Source organism: Anas acuta, chromosome Z (genome assembly GCF_963932015.1).
Source record: "Anas acuta chromosome Z, bAnaAcu1.1, whole genome shotgun sequence".
NCBI lineage: Eukaryota > Metazoa > Chordata > Aves > Anseriformes > Anatidae > Anas > Anas acuta.
This window is the reverse complement of record NC_089017.1, coordinates 45,368,118-45,395,386: the sequence shown is the minus strand read 5'-3', so window position 1 is coordinate 45,395,386 and position 27,269 is coordinate 45,368,118. Positions and strand designations below refer to the sequence as shown.

General features: G+C 43.1%; 1 protein-coding gene across 3 annotated transcripts in view; it reads left to right on the top strand.

The window, feature by feature from the left end:
* MEGF10 (multiple EGF like domains 10) overlaps nucleotides 1-10,654 on the top strand; it is a 100,755-nt gene extending 90,101 nt beyond the window's left edge. For all 3 annotated transcript variants that reach the window (XM_068666690.1, XM_068666692.1, XM_068666691.1), the window contains 8 exons: nucleotides 63-191; nucleotides 2,622-2,750; nucleotides 3,322-3,558; nucleotides 4,880-5,007; nucleotides 5,171-5,294; nucleotides 6,336-6,380; nucleotides 7,866-8,072; nucleotides 9,052-10,654. In XM_068666690.1, coding sequence (XP_068522791.1) covers nucleotides 63-191; nucleotides 2,622-2,750; nucleotides 3,322-3,558; nucleotides 4,880-5,007; nucleotides 5,171-5,294; nucleotides 6,336-6,380; nucleotides 7,866-8,072; nucleotides 9,052-9,212 — 1,160 coding nt within the window. In that variant the 3' untranslated portion in view covers nucleotides 9,213-10,654. The remainder of the gene's footprint in view (nucleotides 1-62; nucleotides 192-2,621; nucleotides 2,751-3,321; nucleotides 3,559-4,879; nucleotides 5,008-5,170; nucleotides 5,295-6,335; nucleotides 6,381-7,865; nucleotides 8,073-9,051) is intronic.
* The last annotated feature ends 16,615 nt before the right edge of the window (nucleotides 10,655-27,269 follow it).

The window sequence follows — 27,269 nt, the reverse complement described above, 5'->3', positions numbered from 1 at the left end:
TTTGAATTTATTGCTAGAGCACCTGTTTCACTCCTTTTTTCCTCTCCCTCCTTGTTTTGCAGGATGTCCCCTTGGGTTTTATGGGAAGGATTGTGCATTGATATGCCAATGTCAGAATGGAGCTGATTGCGACCACATCAGTGGGCAGTGTACCTGCCGCACAGGATTCATGGGGAAGCACTGTCAGCAGAGTGAGTAGGAACGGGAGTTGTCCATGCTTGATAACTAACACCAAACCCTGAGCCAAGCTCCTGTTATTTTGGCAAGTGCTGTGATGCAACCTCCTGGCTTCAGTGAGAATCTTAACTGTGCAAGAGCTTCAGGAGTCAGACCCAGGCTAGTTCCAAACAGATAAATGCCCCCTGAATTAGTTATTAAGACTGATTATGATGGTGGTTGTTTCTTTCACCTTGTAGCTACATTTCAGAGGCGTTTGTACCATATTCTAGCTGCTTTGGACATAATGCTTAAAAAAAACCAGCTCTGACACGTAAAAGTAACAAATTAGTCTGAATAATTATCATTAGCATAAAGAACAATGAAAATTATTAGTTAGAAAACTATAGATAAGTAGTATCACATCATTACTAGGATAAAATTAAAATTTGTGATGTGTCTTTACAATTCAGATGGATTATAAAAGCATAATAAATGTCATTTTATTTTCCTACATGTGATTCTTTACCCCAGAAAATTAAGAATAGCACCACTGACATCAGTGGTGGTATAATGTTGTACAACATTAAAAGATAATCAGGCTCATAAAGACAGAAAGCTCGTGAAGACAGAACTCTATTAGTGAAGCATTACAGTGTGAGTGGTGCTCTCCATATTCATGCATTAGTGCAATGTGAAGCAATCCATTCCACACAAGGTCCCACATACCCCTAATTTAACTTAATTACTATTTTGAAGATTTAAACTTGTGTTTTTTGTCAGCACTGTGCATAAGTCTTTGGTTTTGATATGTGGGGGTTGTTCTGTATTATCTATGGCATGTCACACCTGGCAGTACTCTAACAGAAGGGAGGGGAGGTTACCATGTATTGAACTTTATCCCCACAGACACAGTTTATTCCCTCAGCAGTGAGCCTAGCTCCAGCTGCTGGAGGTGTTTTGTAGGTAAGGCTAATGGGCACCTGGGGCAGAACCACTGAAAATACAGTAAAGTACTTTTTTTTCCTAAGAAAAATACAGTTACAATGAAATCAAAATATTTTGGAGGAATATGTTTATTTCAGTAAAATGATACATTGCAACATGTAATTATTAGTTATTTAAATTTTCTTATTCTACTCTGATGATATCAGGATGTTTCACTTAAAAATGAGAATAATGCTTAGGAAAAGGTGAAGTTTTTAAGATCCTCTTCTGATGTCATCATATCAAAATATTATTTCAAATACTTTAGCAAATCTAGCTGTGTTAGGATGTTTATAGATTTGACATTTTATACTATAATTTGGTAATGATGGTTCAACAATATTAAACTAAGTGTTCTGATATTTATGAATTGGAACTTCAGTTTTAAAGAATTGACTTTGCATTCCAGTTTAGATTTCAAGATGCCAAAGTATATCTTGGAATAGTATCTTTTGCACAGACATTGACTTCATTGGTTGTAATCTTGTTTTATGGAATGTAACCAAGAGAAGGTGGTGGTATATAAGCAGGAAGTTACACGTGCATCTGGATTTATCAAGATTGCAAAGAAGTTTTTTTGTCACCTATTGTGTTATATTATCTCATAAATTATTGTAAACTAGGAATACATAAAAGATGTGTTAGATTTTTTTTTAAAGGACAAAATAATATAGTTAAAAATCCTGAGGTTCAGAAATTTGAGTCTCAGAAAGAGAAACACCACCCTTCCTCAAACTATCAGTACTACAACAATGTAACAACTCACACAGTAACACAGGTGTCAATATGAAAGAAATAATTTTTATCAGTGTAGGATAATCTTCTATCATGCTAATTATGTGATGAAGGATACATTTTGATTGGTAATTATTTATTGTATACAAATCATTCTGGGAGAGACAAATGCATGTAAAACTGTTCCAATTAAGTTATTTTTCATAATTTAATATTTTTCTACTCCGTGTAGCTTCTCAGTGTACACATTATGGTATCAAAGCGTGCTATAAGCAGTCTGGGATCAGTTTAATTTTTATGTAAGTAGGTGGTGCATATTAGTCTTGCAGTCCTAGTCTCTTGCCCTGTCACCACATTAACACATCTGTCATGGGCATAACACCAGCCAGATGCCTGGCATCACTCCTGTCATTACAGGGTTCTTCAAGCACTTAGATCTGTGTAACGTGTGAGACCAGGCATGCCTAGTCTTCGCTGTCTTCTGCCTTTCTAATCTGTTTCTTTTTCCGTTTTTCACACGCACACACACACGTAGGTAGAGCGTTCCTCTTCATAAAATCTTTCAGTTCTACCACTAATAAGATATCGCCATCTGCGGGCCATGTGGAAAAACATCCGTGGTTAGACAGCAAATGGTAGCTGGTGTAGTGCTGTAGGCCTGCAATACATTCAGATCTGTATACATTTCAGAAGCGCTAACTGTCTGCTTTTCATTTACACGTATTTTGTCTAATTCTGTGCAGAATGCCCTCAAGGTACCTATGGGTACGGATGCCGGCAGATATGTGACTGTCTGAACAACTCGACCTGTGACCACATCACAGGGACGTGTTACTGCAGCCCGGGCTGGAAGGGGGCCAGGTGTGATCAAGGTAACGTGCCAAAATTACTGTAGATGCTGAAAATTACTGTAATTATTTTCTCTAAAACTTAGTCAACCTATTTGACTATTTGAGGTCTACCTATTCAACAACCTATTTGAGGTCGTCTATGCATCAGCCATTAAATTAATTTTGTGTGTGTTTAATACGTGTTTAAATTGTCTTTTTACAAATTGTATATATTTTGTATATTTGTGAGTATTAGATGCCTCAGTGGTAGTTTATTGGACCAAAGCACTCAGGTGCTGATTGCATTAAATGTTTTACAGTGCTGTACTGTCCAAAGCTGCTGATAAGAGCATGCACTTTATCTGCTCTGCACTTTTGCCTAGAAAATTTCTTTTTTCTTACTTTTTCACCTCTTTCTGTGAAAAAGATGAACGATATTCCTCCAGGCTAGGGCTGTTTTTATGTTGGTTTCTGACATAGTTCTATTTTGGCATTATGAAGTACAGTTAAAATTAACAGAAAGAAAGATTGAGAAGTGAAATATTGTCTTCTGCTCCTGACACGTGAGCCTCATAATTTATGTAATATATTTTCATTTCTTTTTGTATTTCAGCTGGTGTAATTATAGTGGGAAACTTGAACAGTTTAAGCCGTACCAGTACTGCCATCCCTGCTGATTCTTACCAGATAGGGGCTATAGCAGGCATTATCATTCTTGTCTTGGTTGTACTTTTCCTGCTAGTGCTGTTCATCATTTACAGACAAAAGCAGAAAGGGAAAGAAACAAATATGCCCTCAGTGACCTATACACCTGCTATGAGAGTCATCAATGCAGATTACACCATTTCAGGTAAGTGAGATTTAGAACAGATTGTTTCCTCTGTCTCTTGACTTTGTGTTTTCAGTCGAGCTCTGACAGGGTTCATATAACAGGGTTGAATGTGCGTTTCACCTTTCTACATTAGTGAAGGCTGCTCTGAGCAGGAGTGTATTTGTCACCAGAGAGTGCATCTACAAGTCTGCTTTGCAAGCCTCTCTTGAAAGAGACGGGGAGGGTTCTTCTGTCTTTAGGAAAGAGGAGTCAGACTCACTGTTTCCTATGGCACTTTATAGCAGAGCAGCCCCTGGGACCACACTACTTACTAGTAAACCAGCACACCAGAGCAGTGGCAGGCTTGTGTCACCTTCCAGCTGCCAGAGACAGTTCAACATGGTTCAGAAGGATGCTGGTTCAGCATCTGTAACTGTTTAGTTTGTTCTGTATCGTAGTCGTTTCATCTGTGCATTTAGTACAAAAAAGCTGGTATATGCTGGTAAAATATGCTACTTGCTAAATAAAGGATCAAGTGGTCATATATCTTGCTTTACTCAGTAACATTTTACACCCCTAAATATTTTTCTGTATTAATCAGTGGATATATGGACCTCACTATTCCTCTGTGCCTAGTTTTAAACAGACTTGGAAAGTGTGGCAAAATGTAGTTTCTGCTGGGACTTCAAATTCAATGCCAACAGCTTGTATACAGAAAGACTGCTATAGATTGAGGAAATCAGAATTTCTCACTAGCTGCAGCAAGTCTGTGTAGAGGGGCAGAGTGGTCCAAGTTTGAAATAGGTCAGGGGAAGGAGCAATGTTCCTGAAACAGGACAGGAGTTTTTGATCCATGGATGTGAGTTGGGATGCAGGTGTACATGAAAATTCAGGTAATCCTTTGTTTTGCTCACAGCTATTAAGGAAGCTGGCAGCTAAAGAAGCCAGCAGAAGCAGTTGTCAGAGCAAAGAAAGATATACCAGCGAAGACAGTGGTGCTGTTTAAGCACCAGAAAATGTTGCTGTGAACTCTATGGTGAAAGTGTCTATGACTTGGACAATGCCATGGTTACAGATGCAAAATGAAACAAGGGATCAGAGCAGAAAGGAAAGTCATTAAGACTTTAATGTCTCAAGACATTAATACTTGAGAATGCTCTTGCTAAAAGTGGGGATGCAACTAGTCAGTTACTGCTCTGTATCTCTTATTCATTTAGATGTATGCAAGATTTCTAGATTTTTATTCAAGAAACTCCAGACTAGATTCTGAAATCAATGTAGCACTGTGGAAAACATAGATTAAGAAAGAAATTGCATGTTATTTTAAGTTGATCATTTTCTTTTTTCGTTTCCTTTTCAGAAACCATCCCTCACAGTAATGGTGGAAATGCTAACAGTCACTATTTCTCCAACCCTAGTTATCACACTCTAACACAGTGCACTACCCCACCTCATGTCAACAACATGGACAGGCTGACCCTGGCAAAGGTAAAGCTGAAAAATCTAGATTCTTCTGTGTAGATTAGCTGCCAATTTATTTTACTATGTTCCCTCTCATTGGATTTATTTTGCTTTCCCTGACTATCTCCTAGTGGCATGCATCAATCCCCTAACAGTTTCAGTTTCTATTATCTGTCTTCCTTTGAAATAGGCAAAAAACAATCAGCTGTTTGTGAACCTTAAAAATGTGGAACCTGGAAAACGAGGCACCATGATGGACTACACTGGAACACTGCCTGCTGACTGGAAACATGGTGGTTACCTCAATGAGCTCGGTAAGAAAAAAATCAATGTTATTTTTATTGTAGCTGAGATGGAATAGAAAACAGATTTTTTATTTTTTTTTTCCATGTTCTCCAGTCAGCATATCAGAATGGTTCTTCTGTGACACTAGTAAGCCTTGTTTGTAGTATCAGGTTTGTCAGATTCTGTGAGGCTCAGGGTTATGGGTTTGTCCTTCCTTTAAAGCAGTACCCATACAGAGGAAAAAGTGACTCCTTATGAGGGACTGTCAATCAATCTGATGCTCCATTTCATGCCCCATGGAGGCGTGATATGCAAAAGATCTCATTTTTATAAAAAGTTTTTCATATTAATTAATGTCATAATGCAATGAATGTTTTACAGTAGTGTGTTTTGTAGTGTTTTTGTTTGGCAAAACTATGATTTCATAGTAAATAAATGAGAGGTTGCATATATCTTTTTTTTTTTTTTTTTTTTTTAATCCCCATTGTCTTGAATCTGAGATTTATATTGAGATAAATTTGTTCCTAACAGCTAATTGTAAAGCTGTAGACCTAGGCACTAGTAGTTCAGGCCATTCCCTCAGGTCAAAGAGCTGTAAATGAGTGACCTTGGACAACACAGTGGGAGTAATTAACTGTGAAAGCAAAATACCAAGAAGTGGAGTGAACTTCCATACTCTGAGGTTTTCAGGTCAAGATGGGATGCCTTTCTGGTAGATACAGTTTACCCAGACAGAAGTTAATATGTGTTAATCAAACATCAGTTATTAGGCTCATTCAAGAGTAACTGGGTAAAATGTAATGGCCTGTGACTTGTGTGAGGTCAAACAGGTAATTTCATAGTCCTTTATAACCTTACCCACCTTTCTTGTTCAGAGAGCTACTGAAAGCTTGCAGATACTAATAATGCTTTTGCAACCCTATATTGGGCAGTCTCACAGGGCTTATGAGAGAATACTTCCACTAAGGTAGAAATTAATCCCAAAGGTAATTTGAAAAATATAGAAGCTGTTATGTAATCAGTTTTCTTTGATTTTAAAACTTCTCTGGTTTTGATGTCATTTTTCTCAGGTGCTTTTGGACTTGATAGGGGATATTTGGGAAAATCCCTGAAAGGTGAGTTTTTTCCTGTTGCATTTAGATGAAATGACATCAATATTCAGTTTAGTCTTATAAATTATATTTGGTTTCTGCAAAGAGAATATAATATAATTTTGGACTAAATTACTGTGTAATTGAATCAATGCCATAAATGCATGAATTTTTGTTTGTGTATTTTATTTTTTGTTTTTTGAGGGTAGGTTTCTTAAAACAAAGTGAACCACACACACAAAAACAAAAAACCTCAAGGCTTTCTAAGTCCATTATGTGTCCCATACAACAAATGTTTCTGTAATGCACGAGGCACAAAATGGCTCTTATTCTAGACAGGTGAAGAAGAATTTCAGCTTAGTGAGCTAGGTAAGGATGCATGCTGCCTCAGATGAAAGGCTTTAAAAGAGAACCAATTCCTCTTGCAAATGGCATGGACAGTGTAGGACTACATAATCACAAACAAGCCTGCAATGCTTCAACATGCTCACTGCAAGACTTTGGAATGTTTATCAAAGTATGAATGCATAGAGAAGAATAAAAAGCTTGGGACATTCACGATAATGATGGTATTTTGATATTTTGAATTATCCAGTTTACTCATAAGACTTGATGCTGGACCATACTTGTGAATGCAACTGTTTTTGTTTTATGACTGAGGTATAGCAAGGGTGATTGGAAAAGTGTAGCTAAGTAAGTTAAATATGTTGAAAAGAACAGATGGTTTGTCACCTCACTTATAATACTGGACAATTTAAGCTGGAGAAGTAATTTGCAATATATTGCTACTTGAGATTCCCTGGTTTTGCTGGACTAGAAGGGTCTTAATGCAACATATCTTAAAGGAGACACAAGTTTATGAGCACATACCCACTGGCAGGCTTACCAAAGTCATTCTCAAGCTGAATCTTTACTCAGGAACCAGTTGAGAAAGTCTCAGCTCTGAAGTTTAAATAATACAACATACCACAGAGCAACACAGAGAATAAAGTAACACAGACATCACAAAATCTCTTAAGAAAAACTTCTGAGAAACTCTTTTGGTGTGGCTGCATGCTCAAACTTTGCACCAAATAGGCCATCTCTAGAAGCCACCTTGCCATTGCTATCAGAAATAGTCTGTTAGATCACTTATTTTAATCCTGTCCTTAGTTCAGCACTTGCAAAGGCAAAAGTATTCTGAAGACCGTATAAAAATCTGATTCTACACATTGTCTGTATTTAATGCTAGCTTCTATCTTAATCAGAAGTGAAGTTACTCAGATGTTTTGCTGATGGCAAGATCTATCTTGCCATCAGCAAAAGGGGTTAATTGCTGTATAACAATTTGGAAATGTTATGACTAGTTTCAATATAAATACTCATGTATGAGTGACTTTTAAAACTCAAGGTTAAAGAAAGTCTGTGTAATTTCAGAGTTGTGTAAAAGTGGAAATGCATTTTGCTCTGTTTATTATCAACATCCAAATTACATTGTGTACTTGAGAGAGTATGTTTTTCTTTTTTCAGATCTAGTGAAGAACTCAGAATACAATTTAAGCAATTGCTCATTGAGTAGCTCTGAAAACCCTTACGCTACTATAAAAGACCCACCAGCTCTTGTACCAAAGAGTTCAGAATGTGGCTATGTTGAAATGAAGTCACCAGCTCGCAGGGACTCCCCATACGCTGAGATTGCCAGCTCTGCTTCAGCCAATAAAAATGTTTATGAAGTTGGTAAGTAGAAATTCTGCTTCGAGATTTTGAAGGTTAATAAGAGGAAGCACAAAATTCTTTTCCTTTGAATCAATTTAATGAAAACACATGAAAAAATACCTACTGAAAAAAATTATGATCCTTTCAAGTTCTATTTTTTGTTCAAAAACTGTAAAAACAAACTCATTATTGTCAGATAAGTGGTGTAATTCACAAGAGCACCATTTAAAAATGCCTTGAGCTCTATGTTCCATAATCCACAGGTACCTCTGGATTTCCTTAGTTTGAAAGTCTTTCTGTAAACAACAGCAGAAGATATGCTCAGTTTTTAACTGCAATATAATTCAGATCTGTTAAGTACTGAACACAGGTGGAACAAGTATATAGGAGGGATAGAAAAGGTCTGTTTCCTCTCCATGAGCAGAAAAGTTCATTTTCACCCACAGAAGTGATATTTTGATGATAGGAGTCCTATATGGTTGCTGCATTACTGTAGTTACAGAAAACATTAGGGTCTTGTAGCATATTATTTCCCTAATGGTCTCAAGACCAGAATAATGTGTGTGTCACACATTACAGGACACCATTTTCCATTACTGTTCACAGTTAGCTATTCTTCTGAAATACATCAGTATTTATGTTGTATTTTTTAAGGATTTTTATAAGATCTTGATTAAAATCCCCCATTTAAAAAAAAAAATAATCTTTATTTTTTTTATTTGTCCATATAGAGAGAACATACATGTATGCTGATCCACTTGGTTCTGTCATTAAATATACTCATGGTAGGGCCCCGATGCAAGCTTAGAGACATTATTTGGTGTAAAGCTGGAATGCCTTAGCATCAACTCGCCAACACACCTTCATTTCAGGACTCAGCATGACAAGGAATCTTTGTCTTGGAGGAGATAGAATATTTTGTTATGCAAACTGCAATGAAATACAGTGTTTTCTCTTTGCCATTTCTTGTGCTGAACATATGCGCTCTCTTTTATTGCAGAACCAACAGTGAGCGTTGTCCAGGGAGCATTCAGCAGCAGTGGACGTTTCAGCCAGGATCCTTATGATCTTCCGAAAAACAGCCACATTCCATGTCACTATGACTTGCTACCAGTTCGAGACAGCCCCACATCCTCTACAAAGGAGGTTGGCAGTGAATGACCCCAAAAGCTGAAGTGTAGCACAGTGGGACTCTCAAGGGGACAAGTGGCATGGCTCCTTCCTCTAGTTTACCATCCTATGGCTCCTAATCTGTCCAGCAGGCGATTGCTGTACATAAAACAGGAATCTCTACATGAAGTTTGTGTTGTGTATACAAGTGACGGATGGACAAATGCCACACTTGGGAGACCTTGATTGTTCTTTTTTTTTTTTTTTTCATGGCAGTTAATTTTATAGAAACAGGTATACAACACATTTATACTGTAATATACTGGCTTAAAAATCTTAGTTTGCAGATTGGTTTTGCTAACAGGTCCCACTTCAGCTACTTTATATGTGGACTTGATATTTGTCATGTTTCAAAGTAGAAATACTCCCAGGACAGTGTGACTTGCCAAATGCCACTTTATACAGGTGATTAGTTATGTAGAAGAAAAACTGCCTTGCCAAATTTTACCTTCCATTCTGATCTTTAGTCAAGACATACTAAGAAACAAGATCAGATGGGTTGTGAGTAAGCACAATGCTGCAATTGTTTGGGAATTCCATCATTAGGCATTTTTTGTCCCTTACTGATGGTGGGAATACTTTGCTTGAATAGTTTTGAAGATGACAAAAGCATTGCATACATCAATATTATATGATGCCTCAAGATCTCTGGGTACTCCAAACCCAGCACCAGTCCTCAACAAATCTTTTGCTACATTTCAACTCCATATGCTGCAGTTCTGACCACTATTTCTTCCATACACAACTAATAATCCACAACATATCAGTAATTACTTCATAAAATATGTAAATTAAATCAGATTATTTTTGTCAGCATGGACTGAGTGTGTAAGGAGTGGAAAAAGGTGATGAATTATGTAAACCTGACTTGCAATGAAAGGTTTACATTTTATAAACAGGTAGTAATAATTACTGTAATATAGGGTAAAAACAGTTAAATGTTGTGATTTTTTTCTTAGAAATAACTAAGCAATCTCTGTGCATACTTGCTAAAGGCACCTTTTCTTTTTTATAGTTGATGTAGGGGAAAACATGCTTAAGCTGGTCTTTTGCATTGCTAATAACGTGACACATGTACTCCCATTCTTCATTAACTTCTGTCTCAATTTTTAAGGTGTATGTCTGTGTTCCTAGTGATCTAGCTTGTAATTGCAAAAAATATTCTACTGTGTGTCTTTTTTTTTTTTTTTTTTGCATTTTTGCATTTTTGCCAACTGGCCTTTACTTTGTCTGGTTAAAGAGACCTCTGGGTGGAGGAAGAGGATTAAAGTAAGGATAATGTCATAGTGATACTATAAGAGGTGGTTAGCAATTACATAATAGTTTAACTTTATGAAATGAATTCATTGGAAAAATAAAATATCAAGGTGTTTTTGTTGGGGATAATAACAATGCAAAAAAAGTATTAAAAAAAAAAAACGGAAAAAAAAAAACAGACTGCCTCTTTGAAGTGTAGCTCATTCTGTTGACTACATGGATGGAGACCATCCTTCCAAAAGGATCTTTTCTCTGTTTGAAACAGTCTGAAAAAGTAAAGATACCTTTAGAAACCTAAAAAAGATATTCTCAGCTGTTGCAATATTACTTCCAGCTGCTTGTACGGTGATGCCATCTGCTGATGTGCTTGTGACACAATCGCAGCAGTCTTCACCCTGCCCTAGCACCAACTCTGTAGCTTGTTATGAGGAGTTTAGTGCTTGCATACTATGGCATACAATGGGAAGCATAAAGTCCTACTAGTCTCTTCTTTCTGCACTGGAGTCACATTTTGGCACATGAGACCTGTGATACACTCACTATATGATGTGAAGTGGAGCTGATAGGTCAGTAGTCTGGTATGTGTGCCGGCTCAGCACAGGGACCGCTGTGACAGTTTTAAGCCTGGAGTGCAGCAGAGCCTGAGACAATGAATTATCTATCATGGTGGAATAGATGCACTCCTGTGAAAATCACAACCAGTTGCCATTGAAATACTAAATGCAACAGGGTATCAAATGGAAAAACAAACAAACACACACTTTTGGAAATGTTTTTGAAAACAAACCCCTCGTTTGAAATGGAACTACCATGTGCTTTTATTTGTTGTCATTGAAGTGGTGATACATGAGAGTTCTGCATCAGAGACTTTGTAGCAGGTGTGCTTAACCTCGGGGAAAGCACATGCCTGTTTGCAGCGCCCCTTAATGGTCCTGGTTCTTGCTGGTTGTAAGCACTGACCTTTGCACTTCCTTGGAACAAACTTGATCAGCTTTGGTCATTGTCAGCATAGCAATTAAATACAAGGTTTTGAAAGCCAGTCACCATTTAATCCCTCCATAAAACAAATTTGTGTGCATATAGGAACATGTAGTGCTAATGGTATATACATGTGTTTGTACTGCGTGAAACAGACTTTAAAATAAAACCTTTCTTTGAAGCCGTGAATAGAAAATGCTGTATTTGGCAATTGTAAGCTCACAAAAAAATATTTTCTTACTCTGTATAAAATGTGGAGACCTCTAGATAAATAAATCCTCATCACAGAAACAGTTCTTTTTTAATATGAAGCAATGAAGAGCTCAATACATGATTTTTAATTGGTTTGAAAACTTCCTCTAGTGATATATTCAGCCAGATATTTGTGAGAACAAATGAATTTCTGATACTTTTGCCAATTGTGTATGTTCTAAGTATATACATAGCCATGTATACATAGCCAACCTTTCTGTGAGTAAAAATCCTGCTGTGTAGTCAGCGTAAGCAATGTCTGGATATGTCTGAGCTGTATTTGCAGTACATCTAGGTCAAGTAAATGACTTGTGAATTCACTTCAGCGGATGGTTGTTAGTAGACACTCACAAAATGGGTTGCCTGTAGGGGTAATACATTCCTTTTGAATGGTATCCTTATATCATTCATTTGAGAGGAAAAAAAGCACCTGGGACTTCTGTTTGCAATCTTTCTATCTCCTGCACGGCTGTTAAGGAGGCTAGCTCTGGAGTACATCTGTTATCAATTTAACAGATTCAAAACTCAACTCTCATGACTGTAACAATCCTTTATGCAGATCATAGTCCGCTCTTAAAGAACTAAAATGCTTTTGAACATATATTCCATATGCTGGTGGGAACTTAATGAGTAAGTTGATGCAATAGTTTTACCAAACACCAGCTACACAGAGAATTGGCTTCACCACAGATAGGATTGGAAATAAATGCTTGTTTCTACATGTTCACATGATAAGAGTGAGAAATATAGCACTGAAAAATTGAGATAGCTATCCCCTAGCAAGTTGTTTAGCAGTTTAATAAAGTGCAAAATTCCACACAAAGTGAATAGCTGATTTTAAAGAATGTGGTAAGTATAAACTTTAAGTTTAAATAGTACAGGCTTATTAATTCTGGTCACTTAAAAGCATAATAAACCCCAAGGGCTTTTTATTTTATCAAATATTTTTAATATTTTAAACACACTGTTATGCATAAACTTTGTCCTTATCTTGATCTACTCAGAGAACTCCCATCAATTTTAATTGTAAATGCACGTGCAGATTAGAGGAGAATGAAGATTTTGTTGTAATCGTACTTTCTGCTAAGACAATCTGCAAAGTCAAGTTAATACTGAAATTAGAATAAAAGTTCAGAAGCAGAAAATGCATCATTTAACATACGTTGAATTTTCAAAGTACTGTGACTACAATTGGATATTTTAATTAGATGTTTCCAAATAGTGATCCTTACGCTGAAGCTCTATAATCCAGACTGAAGAATACAGAGCTAATTTTGACAAAAATGCTTTATATTAAAGATTGTATATATAGTAGTTTAAATGACTGAAAACAATTGTGTGTGTGTTTATTAATTACTGTATAGAAAATCTTTCCATTTTTGGTACACTTACACTAGTGCTAGAGCACTGAACCTAACCCTTATATTTTCAGTTTTTTAGCCCACAATACTTCACTTTGATAAGACTGAATTGTAATATATTTTTAAAGAAAACCTATCAAGTATGTCTGGATTCTTTTTTTTTTTCCTTTTTTTTTTTTTTTTGTAGCTGTAACAAAACAAAAACAAAAACCTGTTTCATTGTTAAAATATATCTATTTTCCAAAGATGACTGATGTTCGTCATTTTGCCCTTCACTACCATTTATTTCACTTCACATACTTGTAGGTTAACATAATAAAGTTTCTAATGAAAGATGGGAAATGGTTGAATTTATTCCTCCTTCCCCCTCCCCCTTAGGCTCCTTAGGATGAATATTAAATTGAATGGGAAATATAAATAATGTTATCATTGCTGGACCAACAAGTAATGTATTTTATTTTCTCTCATAAAAAGCCAGTAGTTTCTGAGATGCTTTGCAGAATAGCAAGGCTGATTTGGGATTCTAAACTGCTGGACTTTTGTTATTACTGTCAGATCACGCAGGAATCAATTCTCTGAAGCGGGTGACTCTTTCAAACCTGTCTCTTGAATGCATAAAGCTTTGCCCTTGAAAAAGATGTGGAACTGAACTGCCAAAAGCAAGGTGTTTTTCCTTTTTTGTAGGACAATAACATTCGACCGACCAAAGCCAAAGTAAAAACTAATCCATGTAAAAACATGGGGTAAAATGAGATGCTGTTCTTTTTGATTTTTAACTTTGACTCTCTATATGAACTTAAAAGCAGTGGCTACGGGTAGGTGGTGTGGGAAATTGTTCATTGCTATCACCGTTTGCTCAAGGATGAGGGATTTAGCATTAGATACTAACAGAAAAGCGTTACATCCCACTGAAGATTCTTAAGGACTGGTTCAATTATGTTTCGCCCTAAGCAAAGAAGTAGTAGTTAGTTACCATGACACCTACACTGAAGATCATGCCTCAGATTTGTGAGTGATTGTGTGGGTTATACAGATTACTTCTAGGATTCTAACCACCAATAGAAAGTAAAGACTCTCTAGTTCTCCCAGGACCACTTAAAACACCAAGTGGACTGCCTTCAACAGGATAGCCAACAATAAATGAAATGCCTCAAACATATGTGCACATTTTCCAAAAATGACGGGATCTGATGATATTTGCATGGGTTAAATTACCTCATTAACACCTTAAATTTGTGATGAGACTTTACACTGCAATCAGCCAACGTATAACCTCAGCAGCAGTTGAAAAGTAGTTTTTCAAACCAATTACCTGCCTTTGAACAAGTGGCCCGCCTCACTACACCCTCCAGCTCATCCCTTCTCTTCAGAGATAATTATCAGAGATAACATAAGGAAAATTTGATTTCCATTCACTTTAATCTTCCCCTAAATCCCTATCACGGCAGTGCTAATGGTGTGTAAGATTTTGTTCCACATGAACATCATTTTAAAATAGGGAACTGGAAAAGATAACACTTTGAAAACAGCAGCAAGACAAAGAAAAGACTGGATATGAGCTTCTTCTAGCCATTGGTTTATTTTATCACCATGGAACCTAGCATGGTTACTGTATGCTCTGTATGGCACATGAAGACGAAGAGTGTTCCATCAATCAGATTCTTACCGTCATGAGTCTGTGACCCAATCAGCAATAATGGATGGCAATGCAGAAGCTCTGCTACATTTGTCTGAAGAATGCAAACAATTTCTGTGTACCATTATGGTTAAAACCTGCTTCTACTTATTCTTTGAATAACAAAAAGTATGTTGCAAAAAAATTTGGAAAGTAAGGTATTACCAGATGTGGTCTAGAAAAGCACTTTATTATTTTCTTCAAAATAAAAAGGAAAACCTGCACTTCATCTTCTACTGCCTCTTCCTACTCATCTGCATCTTCCTACTCTTTTCCCCTTTTATCTGTGACATTGTTGACTGTGACTGAGGATGGCTAAGACCTGCAACATTAGCTCCTGAAATAACAAGACACAGCACTATTGTGCTTTTCACACTGGGCAAAACAAAAATGAACCAAACAAAAACAAAACCAAAACAGATTAGTGAGTTACTAGTTTGAAGAATAGAGTATGTGAGTCACCCCTTTGACTGCTTCTCCTCCTTATACACTTCTTTTAGCTACCTCTACAGTCTCCAAAGAGGGCCTTAAAATCTAATTTCTATTAAAAGAAGAAAATGCATTCTGCACACAAAAACATATATAACATCACTGATTTATCAAAATTTTCTTTGTAATCACTAATTGACTTTCTTTTTGGTTAATTATTTTAAAATGTGCAGAATACATGTATAACCTTCATTTGATGCAACAAAAACATCTTTGAAACCCTACATTACAGTCACTTAAATGATATGGCGCCAAATGATTTGTACCCCTATTCAGAATCTGATCAGAATTTGTAGTTGAATGAAATTACCCCTCATTTCAAACACATTATATGTAATTAAAATCCACAGAATCATAGCATCCTAAATTGCAAGATACCAGCAAAGATCTTTGAATCCAACTCCTGGTTTCACACAGGGATGTGAAAGAAAATCACACAGTGTGTCTGAGCAACACATTTGCCCTGGCTTGGTGTCATCTGCAAACTTTCTGAGGGAGCACACAATTCCCTCATCCAAATCATCAATAAAGATATCAAAGAGGACGGGCCCAACACTGACCCCTGGGGAACACCATTGGAGACCAGTCTCCAGCTGAATCTGGATCACCCAGCACGGGTCCCCCACGGGTGGGGGCAGCTCCCTCCAGACCCCCTGCTCCACGTGGGCTCCTCTCCACGGGCTGCAGCTCCGGCCCGGGGCCTGCTCCTGCGGGGGCTCTCCATGGGCCGCAGCCTCCTCCAGGCCACATCCACCTGCTCCAGCGGGGGCTCCTCCACCCATGGGGGGGCTGCAGCGTGGAGATCTGCTCCATGGGGGACCCATGGGCTGCAGGGGGACAGCCTGCTCCACCAGGGGCCTCTCCCTGCACAGCCCGCAGGGGAACTGCTGCTGCCTGCCTGCCTGCCTGCAGCACCTCCTGCCCTCCTGCGGCCCTTCTCTTGGGAGCTGCAGGGCTGCTTCTCTCACGCTTTCACAATCCTCTCTCTCCCAGCTGCTGTTGCACAGCACTATTTTCCCCCCTTCCTTAAATCTGCTCCCCCGAAGCCCACCCAGCAGCACTCCCTGCCTCGGCTCTGGCCAGCAGCAGCTCCTTTTTGGAGCCATCTGGAGCTGGCTCTGCTCTGATGCTGACAAGATGGGGCTGCATTCATTTCCAAACTGGCTCTCCTAAAGGCCTTCACCTTTGCATTACATTGAGGCAGCGGTGATCTCAGCCTTATTGTAGTTCTCTGCGTAATGTCGCTCCCAGAAGAGATCCCAAGGTCCAGAACAGACATGGAAATAACTGGGGGGTTGTAAGGAAAACAATTGTATTCCATCCTACAGCAACACCAGAGCTGTCTGGAGAGTTTAGGAGTCATCTGAATTTTGTTATTTGTGTTTGATCTGAACTAAGGAAGAAAGGACCAGTTACTAGAAAAGAATGCATGCCTGACAATGATACAACCAGATGGGAGGCTGTTTGATCTGGGTCTGTGGGTTTTGGATCTGTATGCTGTTGAGGAGATTGTTGGAATTCTGATTACAGAATAAAGAACCTCCAGAAAGTGCAGGACGCCAGTGCTGGATGGAGAGCACGGCTCACACTTTGACGCTTCCTGGGACTGCCTAGCACATTAACAGGTCTCGGCCCAAAATGGCTGTGCTTCAAAAAGGTTTCCCTCTCTCAAGCATTTGCTGCTCTGCACTTCCTTTTCTTTCACTGGAGAGTCAGATCAATTGGTTGCTTTGCACTTGGACATGTTCCTTGGAAAGCTGCTTAAACTCTCTTCAAACCCTGGACTACCTGGGAACTGATTGCTTCCTCTATCTGGCACTGATGCTGTAGCTGGATCCCTCAAAATCCCATTTGACTGCTTCTGCTTCCTGAGCAGGTGACAGAAACTTTCACAACCAGAGAGCAGAGAAGAAGGAGTTGGACTTCTGCATAGGGGAAATATTTGGAAGTTTTGAAGATGTTTCCCCTGCTCAGCTGCCAACCCTACGTTAACCAATCACCTGATCTTTTGCATTCCAGTGTGAGGAAGGTTTTAGCATTTCGTGTCAATAGAGAGCTTGACGGGAAATGCGTTCCCTTCATACATTGTAAACTTTGATTCTTGCCCTATTTGCAAGACTGAGCCATTTATAACACCAGCAAAAGTCTCCAATCAGTTAGGAAGGAAAGTTAGTTCTGAAAATACTCAGTCACCTCTGTGCATGCCAAACCCTTAATGGCACTGTGCAAAACGCAGATTGCAGTGATGAATCGCGTTGTGGAATGAATGGCAACATACATATTTGGCTCCAGATCCAAAATGTCACTTATTTGGCCATTTTATTTAGGGTAGCACTCCCCTCCCCTCCCAATCCCTCCCTGGCCCATTCCTTACTTCCCACCAATACCCCTCCCCTCCCCTTAACTCCCCTCCCCTCCCCTAAACTCCCCTCCCCTAAACTCCCCTCCCCTAAACTCCCCTCCCCTAAACTACCCTAAACTCCCCGCCCATCCCCTAAACTCCCCTAAACTCCCCTAAACTCCCCTCCCCTAAACTCCCCTCCCCTAAACTCCCCTAAACTCCCCTCCCCTCCCCTAAACTCCCCTCCCCTAAACTCCCCTCCCCTCCCCTAAACTCACCTCCCCTCCCCTCCCCTTAACTCCCCTCCCCTAAACTCCCCTAAACTCCCCTCCCCTAAACTCCCCTAAACTCCCCTCCCCTAAACTCCCCTAAACTCTCCTCCCCTCCCCTCCCCTAAACTCCCCTCCCCTAAACTCCCCTAAACTCCCCTAAACTTCCCTCCCCTCCCCTAAACTCCCCTCCCCTCCAATCCCCTAAACTCCCCTCCCCTCCCCTAAACTCCCCTAAACTCCGCTAAACTCCCCTAAACTCCCCTAAACTCCCCTCCCCTCCATTCCCCTAAACTCCCCTCCCCTCCACTCCTCTAATATCCCCTACACTCCACTCCACTCCACTGCCCTATGCTCCTCTACACTTCCCTCCTCTACACTCCCCTCCCTACACTATCCTCTGCTACACTCCCCTGCCCTACACTCCCCTACACTCCCCTTCCCTAGACTCCCCTCCCCTACACTCCCCTAAACTCCCCTCCCCTACATTCCCCTACACTACACTCCCCCAAACCCCCCTACACTACACTCCCCTGCACTCCCCTCCTCTATGCTCATCTCCCCTGCACTCCCCTCCCCTGCACTCCCCTCCCTACACTATCCTCCCCTACACTCCCCTCCCCTACACTCCCCTACACTCCCCTCACTATCCTACACTATCCCAACACTATCCTACACTAGCCTACTCTCCCCTACAATGCCCTACATGCCCCTGCCCTGCCCTGCCCTCCCCTCCCATTCCCTCCCCTCCCCTTCCCTTTCCCTCCCCTTCCCTCCCCTTCCCTCCCCTTCCCTCCCTTCTTGTCCTTTTCTTTCCCCCTCTCTTCTCTTCTCCCCTCTTCTTCTCCCCTCTTCTCCTTCCTTTCACGGATCTGAACGCAGAAGGGGGAGAAGCGTAACTCCAGATCGCTTCAGTCGCTCTGGCAGCTTGTGTCACTGGCTGATCCATGGGAATCCATCAGCAGCAATCGGAAGCGTTCCAGCTGCTGTGGGACCAGTCAGGGAACAGTCTCAAACTGGGAAGCGCTGACTTCCTTCCGCGGCTCAGACAGGTGACTTTCAATTTCGCCCTGGCTGGGTTGTGTCCCCTTGCTCTGTCCCCACCTACGCTGCAGTTTGGTTTAGAAGCAGCAGCACGGTTTGGAAGTAGTTCCACTACTTCCATTTTCGGTGATTTGGCTTGGCTCGCCAAGTGGTTTCTGTCAACAGAACACAAGAAGGAGATTTGGGTTAGAAACAACTACATGAGGAGCTCCTTTCCACATGGGCAATGAATATTGATCCTTTCCTAATGGAGACTACAGTGTAAGAGATAAGGACAGATCATTCCGAGAGATTTTTCAGAGAATTGTCCCTTGGGGGTGCTTAGTCCAGAGGACCAGAGTTCATCTGTCCAAAGTACACCATGGAAGCACTCTGAATTACTTCCTAACAGAAGCATGGCCTTACCATGTCTGATACGGCTTCGGCTGGTTTCAGTGTTCTTCTTCACTTCATAAATACCTACATTAAGTACTGTCCTATCAAGCAAGTACCTTATTCTCTTGATATCTCTGAGTTGATGGAAGACCCGAGACACTTGGCTCTTCACATCATTGGAAGAACCAAGTGTACTTCCAATATTCACAGCTTCGGAGGAAATGGAGATGAGGTTGAGAGTGGATGAAAAACACCAAGTGTTCTTCCCATCTTCACAGCTTCTAAGCAAGTGGAGATGAGGCTGTGCAAGAACCAAACAAACTGCTGATCCAGAAGCAGCCTAAAGACTGTCTTTAACCAGGGCCTTGCATTCTTCATCTTTATACCATTACTCGCCTTCAAGGGCATGATCGTGATCTTACTGACTTCCTACCACTACAGCAACGCACCTGCTTCTCTCACAAAACTTACGGGTGGGAACTGGAAAGATTCACCAGCATTCTGTATTTCACTCCTCATCTCAATTCTCTTTTGGCCTGCGAAGCTTTTCAGATCAGAGATGAAGATCAGATGTAATCTGGAGTTTGGGATACTGCAAAGGAAAAGAAGAATCATACTGAGACCTCTTTTCAACCTCACTTGCAAGCGCCAAAGTCAAGAATACCAAAAGGAAAAAGGATGCCACTTGATCATGGTAAGCATAAATTGGAGCACAGGTCTCCTCTAACTGAAGCGAGGTTAAACAGGTTCCAAACAAGGTTAAGGAGCACACCCACAATCATTTCCATAAAACTGTGTTTTCAAACAAATGGTTGAAAGATTTAGATTTTCTTACAAGCGACGAATGAAAAATAAAGAAAGACAAGAAAATTACCAGGACATGCAGTCTAGCTTACTCTAGCTTACTTTGCCTAGTTCAGAGTCTGCGTCTTGGGTCACAATCAGGAAGCAGCATTGTGCAGAAATGCCAAAGCCTCCCCAAACTTGTTCTATCTTCATCAACAAGGGCTTTGATACTGCTGCCTCCTCAGCAACATCGGCAATTGACTAGGAAAGTTGGTGTCCACCAGGTCAAATCAGGACGAGGAAATCCCTCTTGCCACAACTGCACACTTGCACCAGAGTTGGCAGGTCAGAGCGATGGACAGAGAAGCATCTAGAAGAGTGTTAGAAAACAGACTTTAGAAGAGATTTCCATCAGCCCAGGAACAATTACTTGCTCATCCCTTCAGACTGAACTCTAAGTAGAAGCAGGTGATCCCAAGCTGCATTCCTGACATCTATGCTGCAAAGTCATCCAATGTGACATGTTATTCTACCAGTCTGTAATGAACAGAAACAAGAGTTTGAGTTGAGGATGTTGGTTTAGAATCAAGCTCAAAGTGTTAGTCCTTGGATATGTTTTTGTCTGCAAGTGTTTTCACTGTTTCCCAGACAATGTCTCCAGCAAGCTAGCTGTTTGTTTCATTTGTTCTGTTCTGTTTTGTTCTGTTCTGTTTTGTTTTCTCAGTAAGGTTTCTTAGAGAGAGAAGATTGAAGTGATCGTATTGCATGCCCATCCATCCCTCCCCTTTGCTTGTCCAGAGCTTTTACCTTGTCTACCACGATGCATGAACTTGGTCATAGGCACAGTTGTTTCAAAGACATTCTGCTGCTCGACCTGTTGTGAAAACAGAGAGCTAAGTATTTGGACGAGAACATGCTTCCACCTGCACTATGACCTCCACAACTAGATATGGAGCCATATCAGCCAGAAGCAAGTTTCCTTCACAGCTGCTGCTTCTTACACTATCTGGACTCTTACTTTTACTCTTACTTGCCTTTCCTGCATTAGCACAAAAAAAAAATAAAAAAAAATTTGGAGATTACCTTTGCCATCTGATGTCTTCGTTTCCAGAAACTACCCTGAATCACCTTTAGGAGAACTGTCCCACACTGCGAGCATGGGTGTTGCAGTCAGGCCAGATATGTCCCTTCTACGTCAATAACCAAATCTGTCAAGTTAAGAACATGGAATTAATGAAAAGGAAATCCTTCTATTTTGATCTGAGGTCACTTTTTTTTTTTTTTTTTTTTTTTTTTTTCTAGACCAAGAAGAACCAGCAAAAGTCGGGTGAAAAATGAAATGAAAAATGTTAAGGCCAGGCAGCTTGCTCACTGCAAGTGCTAATCTGAAAGCAGATGGAGTGCATCTTCATACACTCCATCCTGAGAGACTCCACTCAACAGGCCAGAGCAGCTGATGAAGTGCATTGCTGTCCTGAAGTTTCATGTGATGGGCTACTTTTAAGTCTCTTGTTTATGCTGTAGTACTTGAGGTCTATGGCAGGACCACAGCACACTCTTATTTGTCTACCCTTCTTTCTTGATCGTGTGTGGGAAAGAGAGAACGTGCAGAGGCCCTCAGCCACATGTTGCACCTCTCACTCTGTGCAGCTACATCACTGAGCCCAAGTACCAAACTTCATGCTTGTGAAAGGACTTTACACAAACTACAGAAGACTAAAATGAAGCATCCAAACACTTACAGAAGGGTGGGCCCTCTCGGTGCACCTCAACGTGGGATCCACAAGTCCTCACGTGGTTTCATCCAGCACACTTCTCTGTCCCTCCTCGCTACACTTGCTCAGAGGCAGCTGTTACCAAGGTGTCACAGTGACATCATTCAATTCTGTTTCTGAAGTCATCACCGTAGGCCCCTGGCAGCGGCAACACAACACTCTCTGTTGCTAATGCGAATGTCTCAGAAACAAGTAGAGAAGTACCACTCTCCCCAAGCTGACTTGAATTGGAGTAGTTCCAAAATTATTCTCTGCCCCCCTACAGCTGTGGAAGGTGTGTGATAAATCTTTTCCTTAAGAAAGGATTACAAGCCAAAAAAAGCTTGCTTCTGATACGTTCCCCTTCCTTTTAGAGCTGTTCACCTTTGATTTCCAAGGAAGAAAAAAGAAGGTGAAATCAACAATTCTCCTCCTCCGAGTTGGGAATAGGAAATAAGCCCAATTATTTAGGAAGCCTGAAAAAGGAAACTATACATTTCCTTGTTAAACACCTTGTTGCTTCTGAAAACTTTTCCAGTCCTTTGCAGCTGCAGTGCTTTTCGGTGGGTGGGCAGCCGAGCTCCATCACGGCCACTCGCTCACTCCCCCTCCTCAAAGAGAAAGGGAGAGAAAATACGATGCAAAGGGCTCAAGGGTTGAGACAAGGACAGGGAGATCGCTCAACAAGGATCGTGATGGGCAAAGCAGACTCAGCATAGGGAGACAGTAAGATTTCCGGCCTAACTACTACTACTCCCAGGCTAGACAAGTGAGAACCAAAGGAAAGAAACCAAAACCACCTACCTTCCCCCCATCTGAGCTCTTCCAGCTCCTCCCCCCGTGCAGCGCAGGGGAACAGGGGGACTGGACTGGGGGTTGTGGTCAGTCTGTAGCACTTCATCTCCACCACTCCTTCTCGGTCCCTCTCTGCCCCTGCTCCACGTGGGCTCCTCTCCACGGGCTGCAGCTCCGGCCCGGGGCCTGCTCCTGCGGGGGCTCTCCATGGGCCGCAGCCTCCTCCAGGCCACATCCACCTGCTCCAGCGGGGGCTCCTCCACCCATGGGGGGGCTGCAGCGTGGAGATCTGCTCCATGGGGGACCCATGGGCTGCAGGGGGACAGCCTGCTCCACCAGGGGCCTCTCCCTGCACAGCCCGCAGGGGAACTGCTGCTGCTGCCTGCCTGCAGCACCTCCTGCCCTCCTGCGGCCCTTCTCTTGGGAGCTGCAGGGCTGCTTCTCTCACGCTTTCACAATCCTCTCTCTCCCAGCTGCTGTTGCACAGCAGTTGTTTGTTGGTGGTGGTGGTGTTTTTTTTTTTTTTTTTTTTTTTCTTCTTTTTTTTTTTTTAATTTTTCTTTGTTCTTTTTTCTTTTTTATTTATTTTTTTTTTTTTCCCCATTTTTCTTCAATCTGCTCTCACAGAGGTGCAAAAGACATCGCTTACTGGCTCGGCTCTGGGCAGCATGGGTCCCTTTGGATCTGGCTGAAACCGGCCCTCATCTAACACAGGGCGGCTGCTGGGCTCTTCTCACAGAGGGCACCACTGCAGCTCTCTGCTATAAAAACCTTGCCACGTAAACCCACTATGCCTCGACTGGCTGGGTGCCCGATACACCCCAGGATACGGATGGCTCTCCTGGCTGCCAAGGCACACTGCTGGCTCGTGTTCGGCTTGCTGCTGACCAGAACCCGCGATCCCTTCCTGCAGGGCTGATCTCCAGCATCTCACCCCCAGGCTGTACGTATAGGCAGGGCTGCCCCTTCCCAGGTGCAGAATCAGGCACTTGTTCTTGTTAAACTTCAGATTGTTGGTGATTGCCCAGCTCTCCAACCTGTCTAGGTCTCTCCTCAGGGCCTCAGCACCCTCGCTGGAGTTAACAGAACAGCTCCACCCAGTTTGGTATCGTCTGGATTGGTATCCCAGTCTGGTACGGGATATCCCTTTTGGCAGTTTGGGTCAGCTGTTTGGCAGTTTGGGTCAGTTTTTGCCCACTGCTCTTGCAGAGCCTCTTTGTCGTCAGCAGAGCGCTGGGGGGCTTCTCTGGCTGCTCTTGCGCAGCCTCTTTGCCACCATTTGTCCCTCGTGGGGCCTGGAGCTGAGCTCTCTGGGTGCCTGTTGCTCCAGAGCAGAAGGAGCTGAGCCCTCTACTCTTGCAGGGGACCTTTTCCCATTCTTGAGCACCGTGGGGCCTGGTGCTATAGACGAGTCAGATTTCTGGTGCTGAGCTGAGCACCTCTGAGCTGGGTTGCTTGCTCCTGCTGGACCTCTTTCCACTCACTCATGTCCCACCGCTGCTGGTACCAGGGCCTTTTACGGTGCCCTTTCCCTAAATCAAGCACCATGGCACCTGGCCCTCTGCTCCCACAGGGCTCAAAAGCCCTGCTCTGAGCTCCACAGAGAGGGGACGTGTGCTCTCCCAGGGGCTCTGCGCCCTGAGGAGAGAGCGCCCCATGGAGCTGGGCCTTCTGCATCGGTAGAGCCTCTGTGCCTTGCTTGGGCTGCAATGAGCTCATTTGGGAACCCTGTCTCCATTTCACACGGGCGACGCTTTCCCTCCCTGGACTTCCCCGTGTGTCCCTTCACAGGCTTGTGGCCTCCTTTGTGCTCTGGGCTGGGTCTGCTCAGCTCTTGAAAACCTCCATGGTCAGGGATGACTCCAACTTGCTAGAAAACCCACTCCTAAGCCCAACAGGGCTTCCTGACTGTTCTTCATAACCCTGAAAAGACTTCTCTGGTTTTCCCTATCACCAGCCTGGACTTGTCCAGGCCCAGATCTGCCTCCGCTCTTCCTGCCAGCTACAGCGGGGAAGATCTTCAACGAGGTGAAGGGCAATGTCCTGCAGCTGAGCAAGAACGGCCCCAGGAAGCAGCACTCACTGGGAGCTGTCCAGCTGGTGAGAAGGGCTTTGCTGGGAAGCATCTGGGGTCCTGCTGGACTCCACCTTGGAGTCACTGCTGCTTTGGAGCACCAAGAGTTGCTGCAGGGTCCTCCAGTGAGACCCAGGTCCCAGTGGCAGAGCCACATCGGACCCTGCAGACACACAGCAGGAACCTGGGGAAAAGCTGAGCTGGGTGAAGCTCTGCAGCCAATGGACCCCCTGAAACAGTTACTTCTGGAATTTCTTGCATATTTGGAAATCTTTGCTGGATTTCACACTGGCAATGCTGTATCTTCCTGGACTTCCCCAGGAGTCCGTCCCTACATGGGCTTGTGACACTTGTGTCCTGGGTTGGGCCCACGCAGCTTTCAAAAACCTCCAAGCTCTGGGATGCCAACAACTTGCTGGACAAACCATTCAGGTGTTTTGGGAGCCTCACAGAAATTTTGGTATTTCCTGATCTCCAGCCTGAACCTCCCCAGTCCCAGCTGATGCTGTTTTTCTCTGCTCCTGCTGCCAGGCACTGCTGGGAAGAGCCTGTCCTCATCCCTGTCATCCCTTCTCCCAGGCACCAGGCAGTGCTGTCAGGTGTCCCTAAGCCTCCTCTGGTCCACGCTGAGCCAGCCCCAGCTCCACGCACCCTCCTCACAGGGCAAGTGCTCCAGCCCCACCGCATCAGCGGCCTCTCCTGAACCCCTCTGGCTTGTTGATGTCTCTCCCACCCAGGACCCCAAGGAGGACAAGTGCTGAGCAGAGCAGATGACCCCAGAGACGGGTGAAAGAAGGGAGAAAAACACTGAGAACAAGTCAAGGGCTGCATTTGGCTTGGCATGGGAAGAAGCAGGGCAACTCAGAGAACTGGCCAGCAGAGCTGGAGGGTGGGGAGAGCTTGTGGGACTGTGGGACTCCAGCCAGCATGGGTTTGTGAAGGGTAGGTCCTGCCTAACTAACCTGATTTCCTTTTATGATAAGATCACCCATATGGTGGACCAAGGGAAACCAGCTGATGTGATTTTTTTGGACTTCAGCAAGGCTTTTGACACGGTTTCCCATAGGATCCTACTGGACAAAATGTCCACCATACAGCTAAATAAAAACATCATACGATGGGTGAGCAATTGGCTAACGGGCAGGGCCCAAAGGGTTATGGTGAATGGGGCTGCGTCAGGCTGGCGGGCAGTCACCAGTGGGGTCCCTCAAGGCTCCATTTTAGGGCCGGTACTTTTCAATATTTTTATAAACGATCTGGATGTAGGAATAGAAGGTATTTTGAGCAAGTTTGCTGATGACACCAAACTTGGAGGAGTTGTGGACTCTGTTGAGGGTGGAAAGGCCTTGCAGAGGGATCTGGATAGGTTGGAGAGCTGGGCGATCGCCAACCGCATGAAGTTCAATAAGAGCAAGTGCCGGGTCCTGCACCTGGGATGGGGAAACCCTGGCTGCACGTACAGACTGGGCGATGAGACACTGGAGAGCAGCCTAGAAGAGAGGGATCTGGGGGTCGTGGTAGACAGCAAGATGAATATGAGCCGGCAGTGTGCCCTGGCAGCCAGGAGGGCCAACCGTGTCCTGGGGTGCATCAAGCACGGCATCGCTAGTAGGTCGAGGGAGGTGATTGTCCCGCTCTACTCTGCGCTGGTGCGGCCTCACCTCGAGTACTGTGTGCAGTTCTGGGCACCACAGTATAAAAAGGACATGAAACTGTTGGAGAGTGTCCAGAGGAGGGCTACGAAGATGGTGAAAGGCCTGGAGGGGAAGACGTACGAGGAACGGCTGAGGGCACTGGGCCTGTTCAGCCTGGAGAAGAGGAGGCTGAGGGGAGACCTCATCGCAGTCTACAACTTCCTCGTAAGGGGTTGTCGAGAGGCAGGAGACCTTTTCTCCATTAACACCAGCGACAGGACCCGCGGGAACGGGGTTAAGCTGAGGCAGGGGAAGTTTAGGCTTGACATAAGGAGGGGGTTCTTCACAGAGAGAGTGGTTGCACACTGGAACAGGCTCCCCAGGGAAGTGGTCACTGCACCGAGCCTGACTGAATTTAAGAAGAGATTGGACTGTGCACTTAGTCACATGGTCTGAACTTTTGGGTAGACCTGTGCGGTGTCAAGAGTTGGACTTGATGATCCTTAAGGGTCCCTTCCAACTCAGGATATTCTATGATTCTATGATTCTATGTGTGGTGCTGCCTCAAAGGCAGGCGTGAGGTTTTATTGACTGGACACTGTCATTGAATGGACTTGGAGATGTCTGCCATGGCCAGGTTGAGCTGACGGTGCCCTGGGGAGACACGGCCAAGGCTGCAGTGCCTGGTGGAGAACACCGATGCCGAGAAGAAGACAACCACTTTGTGGGGCAGAGTGGTAACGGCATTGTGCTAGGCACAGACGCAGGTGCCGGGGCCAGAGCCCTGCCAGAGCGAGCCCATTGTGATGTCTCCGAGCGATGCACTGTGAGAGCCGTGAGCGACGCATTGTGACTGCGTGGCCCTGGCTGCTCATATGCGGGCGCAGAGTCCCACCGCGCCGGCTAGTGCCCGCACTCCGGCTGAGCGGTTACGTGAGGTCTGGAGTGAGGAGCGAGGTTGGCC